Raw genomic sequence first — 13,598 nt, 5'->3', positions numbered from 1 at the left:
TCTATTGGCTGCCTCTCACACATCCTCAACTAGGGACCTGGCCCGCAACCCAGGCATGTGCCCTGATCGGGAATCGAACCGGCAACCCTTTGGTTCACAGGCTGGCACTCAGTCCACTGAGCCACACCAGCCAGGGCCTAACGTTCTTCCTTTTTAAAGTTTAAAAATGTTTCATTGTGTGAGTATACCACATCTTGTTTACCTATTCATCTGTCAGTGGACATTGTGTTGCTTCCACCTCTTGGCTACTGTGAATCATGCTTCTCTGAACACTGGAGTGCAGATATCTTTGAGACACTGCTTTCAAATCTTTTAGATCTATACCTAGAAATGCAATTGCCGGATCATATGGCATTTCTATTTTTAATTTTTTCAGGAAACTCCATAGTTTTCCATAGCAGTTAAACCATTTTAAAATCCCTCCAACAATGTACAAAGGTTCTAATTTCTCCATATCCTCCTCACATCCTTGACAACATCTGTTATTTCCTATTTTTTAAAGATTTTATTTATTTATTTTTAGAGAGAGGGAAAGGGAGGGAGAAAGAGAGGGAGAGAAACATCAATGTGTGGTTACCTCTCACACACCCCCAACTAGAGACCTGGCCCACAACTCAGGCATGTGCGCTGACCGGGAATTGAACCAGTGACCCTTTGGTTTGCAGGCCAATGCTCAATCCACTGAGCCACACCAGCCAGGGCTATTTTCTCTTTATTATTTTTTTAATAGTAGTCACCCTAAGTTGTGTGCAGTGATCTCATCGTGGTTCTGATTTGCATTTCTCTGCTCTGAGTATATCTTTTTGTCTAACTCTGACTTAGATCATCATATTTCACATGCCCTTCACGTATGCAAAATAAAAACCATTGAAACCAATCGAAGTATAGAGGGGGCCCAAAGTAGACTACAGTCACTGTGGGAAACAGGGTCTTGCCTGCACACTCTGAGCCTAAAGACAAAAAGAACTGCACATAAATGCTATAATCTAGTTCAGATCAGTGTTTCTCACAGGTATATGAGCTTATAATTCTGAAACTACCTTATGTGTAACACTACACCTGAAAAGTAATACGACAGCTGATCTCTCACTGTTGGGCAAAGAAGTTTATAAATAAGGAGAGGAAGGCTAAAATGAACCCTGTAGTGTTGGACTAGAGCTAGAGGTATCAGTATAAAATCATGGCTTTAAGATAGTAGGTGGGGCAAAAGTCGGTTTACAGTTGTTTGCATAGAAAACAATATAATAATTAATAAATAATAAAAGAATAAATTGTTTTATGTACTCACAACTGTAAACTTACTTTTGCCCCACCCTGTATATACAAATAGATGTAAAAATACAGATATGAGTGCATGGGTGAGTTACTTACTATACAAACAGGTTATTTCCTAGCATTACTTACTCAGGGGGCCTAGAAAAGTGACACCCCAGTAACAATAAGCACACCTAAGTCCCCATATCTGGTTTCTAAACACCATTTTCCAACTAAAAAACAAAAACAAAAACAACACCACCAGGTCTCATTGGAAATATGGTTGATTCCAGAACTGGGGTGGCAAAAATACCAGATGGGTGTGAATAAAAGCCACCCTAAAAGAGCTCCTAGCAGACAAAGCAGAAACAATTCGATGTTAACCCATAGAAAAAAATAAACACCCATGAGTCTATATGGATATAAACTTAAAAACCAAATGAATAAATGGACAGCAGAGACAGCTCTTCCTTATTGTGAAATTCCAATTAATAAATTTTCGAGGCCAGGACCCATGTTCTTCCTATTGCATCAGGCTGCCTCAAAGCTAACTAGCTAAGTCCGAAATAGTCAGCAAGTTTGCTGAGATCCCTACCTTAACACAAAGTGCTATCAGAAACTTGACTATCTCAGGGGGAAACCCCTGTCAGGAGAAATAGCCTCTGCTAGAATATACACTGAAAACTCATCTGTGACTCTTACTTTATAGATCCAGGCAGGGTACCTCCATGGGCTTGTAGCAGCAAGACCTGTAGCTGTTGTACCTGAGAAATGTAAAGAAAAATAGTTATCAAAAGCTACTTATCTCTTTTACCAGTGAAATTACAGCAAGTAGCAGTAGGGTGATTTTAGTCAATACCAAGGAAATCTAAGGCATATGTTAGGTATTACAGAAGGCATCAGGCTTGATGACTCAATGATAACAGGACAATCAGCATTACATGAGTAATTACTTAGAAGATAAGCTCTCCCTTCCACCTAAGTACCATAATGAGTTTTTATTTAGTGTCTATTAAAAGAAAAGTCAAACAGCCCTAGGCTAGGCAATGTGGGGAGGGATAGGGAACATGAAAATAAACTCTTGCGGTTTATTCTCAAGTTTACAATCTAGTTGAGGAAGACAAGCCAGAAGCCTGAAATAGGACAGACCTCCTATTAAGATGAAAACATGTTCAAGTCTCTCCTGTCTTAAAACAAAAGCATGCTTCCCAATCCCACTGCCTATCTCCTTTGCCCTACTTCTCGCCTTCACAGAGTTGGAGAGAACAGTCAATGCCTTGATGACCTCTCTCTCTTGCTCCTCAATGTCAGTGCTGATTTCTGCCCACAGTATTCCACCGCACTAACTCTTGCTAAGGTCTCCCAATGATCTGCAGGTCACTACGTCCCATGGGCATTTTTCAGCCTTCGCTTCACTTGGCTCTTCAGTAGTATTTGGTTGACCAGTCACCACACTTTCCTATTTTTCCTTCTAGTCTTCGAGCTGATCTTCTAAGCCTCTTTCTTGGTTCATCTTCGCTCCAATTGTCCATTAAGTGATAAAGTTTCTCAAAGCTCAGTGTCAGCCTATACACTTTACACGCTTGCCTTAAAGTCTCACCTCTGCCTATTACCATCTATAAACCAGTGACTGCCGAAATTTATCTCAAATATAGATCTTTCTGAAGTTAGACCCATATATTCAACTATCTACTTAATATTCCACTTACTTGTCTGCTGTCCGCAAACCGGGCCCTTGTCCAGGGGACCCCAGGTCAGGGAATAGTGTCCCATGCCAGAAATCTGAGTGCCACACCCTTATCGCCTTAACTAATAATCCACTGGTCACTTTTTATCACCACCATCACCCTAAGTTTAAGCCACCATTATCTCTCACTTGGATCAATGCAGTAACTTCTCAGGTGGTCTCTGAGAATCTACTCTTCCTCTACTACAATCCAGTTCCACACAGTGGCCAGATCATCTTTAAGAAGGTCAATCATGAATCATTTTTAACACAGCCCATGAGGCTTGGATCAAGCTCCTGCTTTGTCGCTAGACTAATATTGGCATACTCTTTCCTGCTGTCTGCACTCTAGCCACCCTAGATGCCTTGAGCTCTTCCGATGCACTATGTACTTCTTCCTAACTCGGGGACTTTGTAGACTTGCTACATGCCTGGTACTGCTCTAAGTGCTTTATGTGGATTCACTCACTTAACCCCCAAACTCCTATGAAACAGGCACTGTTATTATTTCCTTTTTCTAGATAGGAAACGGAGGGACAGAGTAGTTGCTTAAGGTACATAGCTAGTGAGTGACAGAGCCAGGATTTGAACCCGGGCAGTCTGGCTGCAGTGTCAATGCCTTTAACCACTACCATACTTGAGTACACACACTGTTGATTCCTATTCAATCCCTCAGATCTCAGCTCAAATGCTGCCACCTTCTCAGTTAGATATATAACAGAAGATCCTACTCCATACTTTCACAGCACACTATCCCAGTTTATAAGGATATGTTGGTATGATTAGGTGCTTAGTGTCTGTCTCTCCCAAAAGGCAGTAAGTTCCATTAAGGCAGCAACTGTGTCTGCTTTGCTCACCAATGCATCCCAGCACAGTATCTGGCACATAATAGTGTTTAATAAGTATTTATTCTTGGAATGAGTGAATAAATGACTATGAAAAAGAGCATCTTGGGCAATAGGAATACACATGAAAGAAAACAGAGACACAGAACTGAATGTGGTATTTTATAATTTAGATGATACTGTGACCAGGTCAATTACATGTACTTTTCACAGTGACCCCTAGGAGGGACGGAGATAAAGGAGAAGGGGCAGGAAGAAAAGAGATGAACCAAATAGTGCTTATTATCATTAAGAAGGAAGGCGAAGAGGGGGAGTGAGCACAGGACAGTTAGGAAACCCCAGATCCTCAGTGGAAAGAGCATTATGCCCTGGAAGACAAGAAATCTTGAACCCCCAAGCCTGAATCAATACAACCGCCACCTGCCTTCTCAGCTTCTCTACCAGGGCTACTGAGCTATTGCAAGCCAGTCACAGTGATACTACCACAAATTCACAATTGCACTTAACTGCCTCTTCCAGTTCTGTGATTTCAAGTCTTGTGTGGCCTCCTCAATCCCACTCCCCTATTATCTGCTTGCTGGCTCTTAGATGACCTTGCCTCCTACTTACCTGCGAAGATAAAGGTCATCAGGATGAAAATTTCCCAACTTCCCTTCTTCTCCTTCTAAAGTAGTGTCACTGTGTTACGCCTATCCTAACCTCTGTTGTGCTAGTCTCCAGCCAGGTAGCCCTTCTGTTGTCTAAAGCAAAGCCATCTTTATTTTTATTCTTCTTCTTCTTCTTCTTTTTTTTTTTTTTTTTTTTAGAGAGAGGGGAAGGGAGGGAGAGAAACATCAATGTTTGGTTGCTTCTTGCGTAACCCCAACTGGGAACCTGGCCTGCAACCCAGGCACATGCCCTGGCTGGGAATCGAACCTGCAACCCTTTGGTTTGTAGACCAGCACTCAATCCACTGAGCCACACCAGCCAGGGCCTAGCAAAGCCGTCTTTATTTGTGCGCAGGAGACGGTCCCTCGTCAGCTAGTCCCTATTCTCAGTTTCAGTCTCTCCCAGCTGGTCCATTCACTTCTTCAAGTCTCTTCCATATTCTAAAAACAAACAAAATATATCCCTTGACCCTTGACTACCTACCTCTCGTCTTCTTTTATCTTGCCTTTTTGAGAGAGAAGCCTGTCGGCTTCCTCCACTTCTTTATCTAGCACTCCCTGTCCACCCGACAGCACTCTGCTCCTTTACTCAGCAACTCTACTTACATGTCCCCCCAAGCCCTTCCAATTCAAAATACCCCAAAGTGAGCTTCATCCTTGTCCTCCCTGACCCTGTTCAGCGGCCTGTATTCCCTGACTCAATGATTGGTACTACCATTTATTCAATGGTCCAAGCAAGAAACCTGGGAATGAACCTTGATCTTCACCTCTCCTTCCACACTGAATTTGTTACCAAGGAAGCCTTATACAGTCTACTTCCTTGTTTTTTGTTTTCTTTTTTTTTCTGATTGGTCCCCTTCTCTCCATCTCTGTTGCTACTGCCTTTCTTAGTTCAGGCCTGGGTTATTATAACAGCCTAATTTATTTTCCTATTTCTAGTCATGCCCACCTCTAATCCACTGCATATTTGCTAGAGTAATCTCCCTAAAACACACATTTCACCATGCCACCCTCTTACTTAAAATCTTTCCATGGCTCCCCATAGTTTTCAGGGTGAATTTCAAATTCTTTAACAAGTCACGTGAGGACCTTCAGGATCCGACTCCTGCCTACCTCTCTTGTCCCATCTCTCAATGTTCACTTCTTTATCAGTGAAATCTCCAGTGCCACCCTGCAACCTTGAATATGGCAACAAACATGTTCATAGGAATTCTTAACATGTTAATACTTCCCCAAACCAACATAATGCTTAACCAGTATCTCTAAAATTCTGGTATAGAGGAGAAGCTAACAAACAGAAGGAGCTCTCTCATGCCATTCATATTCTTCTAATTTTTGTCATCCAATTTGAAGTCCCTTATACCTGTAGCTTCAGATGATTAAGTTCAGCTGTCTGGGGATCAATATTAACAACAGGTTTGTTCTTGATTTTTCTTGCTCTGTCAGCATAGCGAAGGGTATTTAATGTTTCTTCTAGATTGGAGTCGGCAGGGCTCACGCAGGCTATCATAAGAGTGTGGCTATTACCTCCTAGAGAATCTAAAAAAGAACAATGGAAGGAAATGCAATCAAACAAGTAAAATGCGAGCAAAGCTGTCCATATGAGCTGATGGTTTCAAAATCAGAGCTGTAAGAAAAATAAAAACTGAGCATCTACAAATTTCTTATTCGTGACAATAAAAAAAACACAAAGATTTTTGATGTTTAAAATAATAATCGTTTTGAAGCCTACTGCATGTGTCCTCATTCTTGAGAGAGGCTGTGATTTCAGCAGTTAATCAGGTTCATACGACTGGGGCCACTATTGGGATTAAGCATTCCTAGGATGCTCCAACTAGGCAGATTTAACTCTTCAGGGATTTCTGTTTATCAGTACTAATAAAGAAAGAGTAACCAAGTTCATTTTCAGGTACAAAGTACTAAGCACAGTTGGCACTCACAGACTTCTTGGCTCTGAAAGCCATATATGACGACATCTTTCCATTACTTTATAAGCCTGCTTGCCGGCAGGTCTCTGTCCTGTGTTTATCAATTAGACAGCTCTGTATGTGACAGTCCGAACATCGGGCTTTTTACCTGTTTCATTTTCGCTTTCTCAGCACTATCATTTTGAATTATTCTCACTTATTTTTAGAAGCACTTTGTACTTACCTTGAAGCAGTCGCGTCAACTTGGAATCTCTATAGGGCACAAAGCCACCCTTTTTGTCATCTCCAAGGGCACTGATTACATTTCCCAAGCATAGGAGGCCTCGGTTAATATTAATACCTAATAGCAGGAAACAAAATTTAAATGGCTTGGTAAAGCATTGAACTTACTACCTACATTTATCCTGAGAAAAGGTAAAAGAAATAAAGACCCCACAGAAATATCCACCCGTCAATTTTAAGGAAACTTCTTAATCCTGTTCACTTTATTCTTACAGTGCCTCTTTAAGGCAAGTTCAAAGGACAAAGGTCCACATGTTGGATAGACACAACTGAGTCTGTTGGCACTTCTCATCCTTTCCCATGGAAAGAAAGCAGACAGATAGCTATCACTATGTCAATAACCATTTGCACAGTATTTACTTTTTATATCCACTACCACACTTAATCCTTAGATGAATTCTGTGAAATTACATGAACAGCTATTTTTTATCATCTTATCATCATTACTAAAGTGCCTGCAAAGGGACAATAATAATAGAGTGTGACATGCACAATTAAGTTTATACAGTGTCCACTATAAGCCAGACACTGTTTTAGATACTTTATACAGGGGTGGGCAAAAGTAGGTTTACAGTTGTTTGTATGGACAAAAATACAATCGTTAACAATAATACAAGAATAAATCCTGTTTCACGTACCTACAGCTATAAACCTACTCATAATAGTCCTACAAAGTATGTATGACGTATGATTATCCCTGTATTGACAGATATGAGAGCTGAGGCACAAAGAGGTGACGTAACTTGTATAAGGTCACGCAGCCAGTAAGTGGATGAGTCAGAATTCAAATGTAGGCAGTGTGGCTCCAAAGTTCATGGTCTTAATCTCTATTCTCCATGGAAATGAGCTATGTTGCTCACTTAAGAGGCACGAGGTAGCTTGGAAAGAGAAAGAACTTGAGACTAAAAACAGGTGAGTGCTAGAAAATGTATATAAAGAACTCTTAAACTCTGAAGTCTCCCCTCTAAAGCCATATGCAACTACTGAATCTCCATTTCCAACCATTCCCAGTCTACTTAATGGGGTAGTCTTTCTCATCTCCATCCATTTTTGTTTTGTTGGGTTTTTTAAAAATTTATTTTCAGAGAGAGAGGAAGGGAGGAAAAAAGAGAGGGAGAGAAACATCGATGGGAAAACGTGGATTCGTTGCCTCTCGCACGCCCCCAAGTGGGGACCTGGCCTGCAACCCAGGAATGTGCCCTGGCCAGGAATCGAACCCGTGACCTTTCGATTCACAAGCCAGTGCTCAATCCACTGAGCCATACCAGCCAGAGCTCACCTCCATCTTTCCTGTTGTCCAAAGCTACATTTTGGCTACCTGCTGAATAACTCCCAGTGGGCTGTGCCCGTGTGGCACTGCATAAAAACATCGAGCAGCAGAGAATTCACCTTTCAGGGCAAGTCTATGTCACTTCAAGCACTTTTTCTTTTCACTGTCTCACCATCTAACCAGCCACCCCACAAACAGCAGACTTGAGACATCCCGGGCTCTTCCCGTTCTCTCCCTCCACACATCCGAGTCTTTTCATAGAACACTTAGTGAATATGTACCGTGCTTCGTATCTAAAGATACAAAGATGAGTAAGTCACAATCCCTACTCTAAAAGAGTCCATAATCTACCAAGAGAGACAGACACACAAACAAAGAATTGCAAAGATAAGGTTAAAGGAAGACATATGTATAGTACAATAAAAAACGGGTTCGAATACAGTGGATGCTACGAGACAGAGAGTGACAAACAGGGAGGCCAGAAGACAGCTCAGGGCAGATCATAAAGGGCACGCTAGATCCGTCATGCTCAGGGATTCGCATTTATCTTGTAGGGCAGTGGTTTTATTGTAGTGACATAAACTTTACCATTTTAACCATTTTTAAGTGTAAAGGTCAGTGGCATTAAACACATTCACACTGTTGGGCAACCAGCACCAGTTTTTAAAAACTGCATTCAAACAGCTCGGTGCAATGTGCTCTATACCACATATTAACACCCCGGGGTCAAGCAACACAGTATCCTGTGCAGCAAGGTTTATTACTGTTCTGCAGGCTTAAAAAACCCCTCTATCATTTGTGCGTATGTTCGGATATTTTGCAAATGTATAATTTCAGGTTGTGGCTTTGCACTCATGGAAAGCTGATCGTGGAAAATTGCGCAAGTAATTATAGCACTATATAGCATGGGAGCTTATAGTAAAACACCAGACCGAGGCAGGGGCTCCATTCATGTGCTCCTCAATGCACCACAGTCAGTTGTGAGGTACGAAATGAAGACAGAACTCAACATGTGAAGGTGCTATGGTTTCACAATGTAAGTGTCTACTGATGCATGAGTCGTCGTCGGCAGCCGTCCGTCTCGAGAGACGATGGTGTAGCTTCTTAAGAGTATCTGCACCGCCGAGAATGGCTGTGCAGTCCGACTCGGGAGTGACACGGTATCTGTCTCCTCCCGTGTTGAATTGACATCTTGTGATGACGCTGGAGTTTCCTCTCCAGTGAAGCTGAAGCTACAGAGCCTGGGCAGGGTGATATGGAGGGTCTGCTGTTGCCCATGCAGCAGACCCCCCCCTCTCTTCGCAGCTGAAGGGTCCAAGGGAAAGACGAAGTCAATACAGCTTGGCTTCAGGTGCGCCGCAGGAGTTGCCGGTGTTGACTACAACGTCAAACCGCCTTAGGGACTCCGGCTCCGGATTTTCTGTCGGGGTTTACTCCCTTAGCCTTTCCTCTGAAGAGGTATGCCGCAAGGCAGCGGAGGTTTTTTTTTGGAGTCAGAGTTTTCCTTCTCTGATGCATGAGTGGAGAAACAATATGTGGTATGGGTGTACATATATATAAATATATAAAATAGGAAATATTATTCAGCCATAAAAAGAAGAAAGCTGTATGTTCTCACTTATATGTGAAATCCAAAAAAGCTAAACACATAGAAAGAGAGTAGACTAGTGGCTGCCAGAGGTTGAGGGGTGGGAGAAATGGGGAAATGCTGATCAAAGGGTATAAACATCCAACTATTAATACATTCTGGGGATCTTATGTATAGCATAGCTATAATTAACAGTATCACATTATATACTTGATAGCTGTTCAGAGAGTAAATCTTGCCCTGGCTGGCATGGCCCAGTGGATCGAGTGCTGGCCTGCGAACCAAAAGGTTGCTGGTTCAATTCCCGGTCAGGGTACAGCCTAGATTTGCAGGTCAGTTCCCCACTGGGGGCGTAGGAGAGACAGCTGATCAATGTTTCTCTCAACGTTTCCATCCTTCTCTTTCTCCTTTCTTTCCCCTCTAAGAAATAAATAAAATCTATTTTTAAAAGGAAATCTTAAATGTTATCACATGTAAAAAAATGATAATTATGTGAGGGGAAGGAGGTGGTAAGTCACCTTATGCTGATAATTATTTAGCAATATATGCACATATCAAATCATTATGTTGTATACCTTAAACTTACATATGTTACATGTCAGTAATAGCTCACTAAAGATAGGAAAAAAAGATTAAATGAAATAGTGCTTATGAAGCACTTAACCAATGACACTAAACAAAATAAGATGGTTTCAGCCCTGGCTGGTGTGGCTCAGTGCATTGAGTGCCAGCCTGTGAGCCAAAAGGTCACTGGTTCAATTCCCAGCCAGGGCACAGCCTGGGCTGCAGGCCAGGTCCCCAACTGGGGGCGTGTGAGAGGCAACCAACTGATGTATCTCTCACACACTGAAGTTTCTCTCACTCTCTTTCTCCCTCCTTTCTCCTCTCTCTAAAATTAAATAAATAAAATCTTTAAAAAAAACCAACAAAATTAAATGTTTTCAGTGCTTCTTATAAGCTCTGTGAGTGATAAATTAGAAAAGATACTGTTATTGATCCAATTTTAGATTTACATATCCTACCATACCTCATCAAACTTCCTACATCAGTTTAATAATTGAAGAGAATCCTGAGATTGTAAAGTAGGCTGTTAAAAAAATGTTTATAATTCGCAGCTATGTATCAGTATGAATCAGGATTTGCTTCATAATGTGTCACCAGAACAAATTATTAAAAAATTAGATTCAAAACCTTAGGTAAAATTGTAACTGTCATCCAGAATCCCTGTCATGTCATAGACTAAGAATTAAGAATGTTCACTGGAACCTAGTTTGTATTAGCAAAAGTCTGAAACCAAATGTTCATCAATGGGGGAATGGTATAAAAAAAATACAATGGCATATCTATACAATATAGAGACATTAAAAAGAACACAGTAGAGATATATATGCTAATATGGTATAATCTTCGACAAATATCATTTAGTGGAAAAAATAAAGGGTAGAGTAGAACAGAGTACACAGTACGCTTCCTTTGTATAGAAAGAAGAGTATTTAGAGATGTGGACTAAGGAATTGGGGAAAGAGAAAAAAATTACTTTTCATTATACTGCATTAAAGAAAAAAACCCTTAATTTTGAAATAATAATAGATTCACAGGAAGTAGCAAAAAAAAATGTACGGGAAGGTCTCATGCACCATTCACCCAGCCTCCCCCAATGGTAACATCTCGCATAACTATAATACAATATCCAAACTGGGAAATTAACATTGGCACAATCCGCAGACCTCATTCCAATTTCATCAGTTTTTACATGTACACTGTGTGCGTGCATTTAGCTCTGTGCAATTTTATCACATGTATAATTTCATGTAACCATCACCAAAATCAAGGTACAGAACGGTCCCATTACCACAAGGCTCTCTTATGCTACCGTTTATGGGCACAGCCACCCCCTTCACCCCTCAATCCCTACCCTGACAACTATTAATCTGTTCTGCCCCATAATTTTGTTATTTCAAGAATGAATAAATGGCACCATAAAATATGTAACCTTTTGGTACTGGCCTTTTCATTTCACTCATCATCATAATAATAATCCATCCAAATTGCTGTCTGTATCAATAGTTCATTACTTTTCCTGCTGAGTAGTATTACCTGGCATGAATGTACCAGTTTGTTTAACCGTTCATTTGCTGGGGGACATTTCAGTTGCTTCTAGTTTTTGCTTATTACACATAGAGCAGCTATAAACATTCATGTACAGGATTTTCTGTGAACATACATGTTCAGTGGGATAAGTACCCCGGAGTACAATTGCTGTATCATATTGGTGAGCACATGTTCAGCTTTAGGAGCAACTATTGGATTATTTTCCAGAGTGTCTGTACCTTTCTACACTCCCAAGGGCCATGTATGAGAGATCCCATTTCTCTATATTCTTGCCAGCATTTGGTATTGTCACTAGTTTTTCTTTTAGCTCTTCTGAGAGGTGGGCAGTGATAGAGCTCACTGGTTTTCATTTGCATTTCCTTCATAATGAGGGATAGTGAGCATCTTTTCATATGTTTATTGCCATTTGTGTGCCTTCTTCAGTGAAATATCTGTTCATGTCTTTGGCCCATTTTTCTAGGTGGACTCTTCTGTAGCATTGAGTTTTGAGAGATCCTCATATATTCTAGACACAAGCCATTTGTTGGACACATTGAGTTTTTTATCATAAAAAAATTTATGATATTCAAGTTAATATAAAAAAGAAACTGAAAATAAAAACAGCTATAATACTTATTGTTTGAAGATTGACTTATATACACAATGTTATAAATCTGAACTTAAAAACTTATGTAATTTTTAAATCCTTTTAAAATTTTATTTCAACTGTTAGAATTGCATTTAACAGTTTCTTTTTTAAGTATATTTTATTGATTATGCTGTTACAGTTGTCCCAATATTTTTCCCTTTGCCCCCCTCCACCCAGTATCCCCTTCTCTCCAGCAAGCCCCCCGACCTTAGTTCATGTCCATGGGTCCTACATATAAGTTCTCTGGCTTCTCCATTTACTTTACTATTCTTAACTTCCCCCTGTCTATTTTGTACCTACCAATTATGCTTCTTAATCCCTGAACCATTTCCCCATTCTCCTCCTTCTCCCTCCCAGCTGAAAGTTTCATTAAAAAAAAAAAAAAAAGAGTTCCTTTTGATCCAGTCAAGATGGTGAAGGAGGTAATGCTACACTTGGCTCCTCCCATGACCACATCAAAATCATAACTACATTATAGAACAATCAAGCTGGAAAGCCATCTGGAGACTAGCTGAACAGAAGTCCTATAACTAAGGATATAAAAAAGATGCCACATAGAGACTGGTAGGGGGCATGGAGGTGTGAAACAGGCTGGCCCCACACCTATGTGTGACAGTTAAGAATCAGGAGGGATATCTCAGCTACAGAGGTCCCAAGAAGAGAGGCTAAACTACATGCTACTAAACAATGAATGGGTTAACAATAGAAGAAAGAAAGAAATCAAAAGATACCTGCGACAAATGAAAATTAAAATGCAACAACTGCTACAATAAAATGTTATGAAAAAAGCACTAAGGAGCAGCGATCGATGGAAAGACTTTGATCCAAAGTAAAGGTTTCATAGGTGGATGATACCTGAATTATGAATTGAAATCTCAGTAGGAACTGGCAGTCAGACCAAAAGGGAGAAGAATTCAGGCATTCAATGAGAACCTACAGTGATATGTCAGACACTGTGCTAGGCCCTAGAGATTCAAAGATAAATAAGACACCCAGGCTGGGTAACTCAGTTGGTTAGAGCGTCATCCCCATATGCCAAGGTTGTAGGTTCGATCCCTGGTTGGGTCACATACATACAAGAATCAAGCAATGAATGCATGAATAAGTGAAACAACAAATCTCTCTCTCTCTCTCTCTCTCTCTCTCTCTCTCAAATCAATTAAAAAAAAAAGATGACTAAGACATAGTTCCCATCTTTGACTGGCTTACTGCCTGCTGGGGGAGTCAGCCAGGTAAGGAAATGAGTGTAATACAGAGTTGGGGTAATATTAGTGTAAAAAAGAAGTGAACACTAGATGGCGTGGGGCGAGCAAGTGGG

General features: G+C 40.7%; 1 protein-coding gene across 4 annotated transcripts in view; it reads right to left on the bottom strand.

Moving 5' to 3' along the window:
• Positions 1-13,598, bottom strand: part of KIF4A (kinesin family member 4A) — a 93,963-nt gene that overhangs the window by 60,001 nt on the left and 20,364 nt on the right. For all 4 annotated transcript variants that reach the window (XM_090265303.1, XM_090265302.1, XM_090265300.1 and 1 more), the window contains 3 exons: positions 6,624-6,740; positions 5,836-6,011; positions 1,957-2,018 (listed from right to left, as the gene is read on the bottom strand). In XM_090265303.1, coding sequence (XP_090121429.1) covers positions 1,957-2,018; positions 5,836-6,011; positions 6,624-6,740 — 355 coding nt within the window. The remainder of the gene's footprint in view (positions 1-1,956; positions 2,019-5,835; positions 6,012-6,623; positions 6,741-13,598) is intronic.

This window comes from Furipterus horrens, unplaced genomic scaffold, assembly GCF_987537825.1.
Source record: "Furipterus horrens unplaced genomic scaffold, mFurHor1.1.pri manual_scaffold_17, whole genome shotgun sequence".
In the NCBI taxonomy this organism is placed as follows: domain Eukaryota; kingdom Metazoa; phylum Chordata; class Mammalia; order Chiroptera; family Furipteridae; genus Furipterus; species Furipterus horrens.
This window is presented reverse-complemented; position numbering and strand designations above follow the sequence as displayed.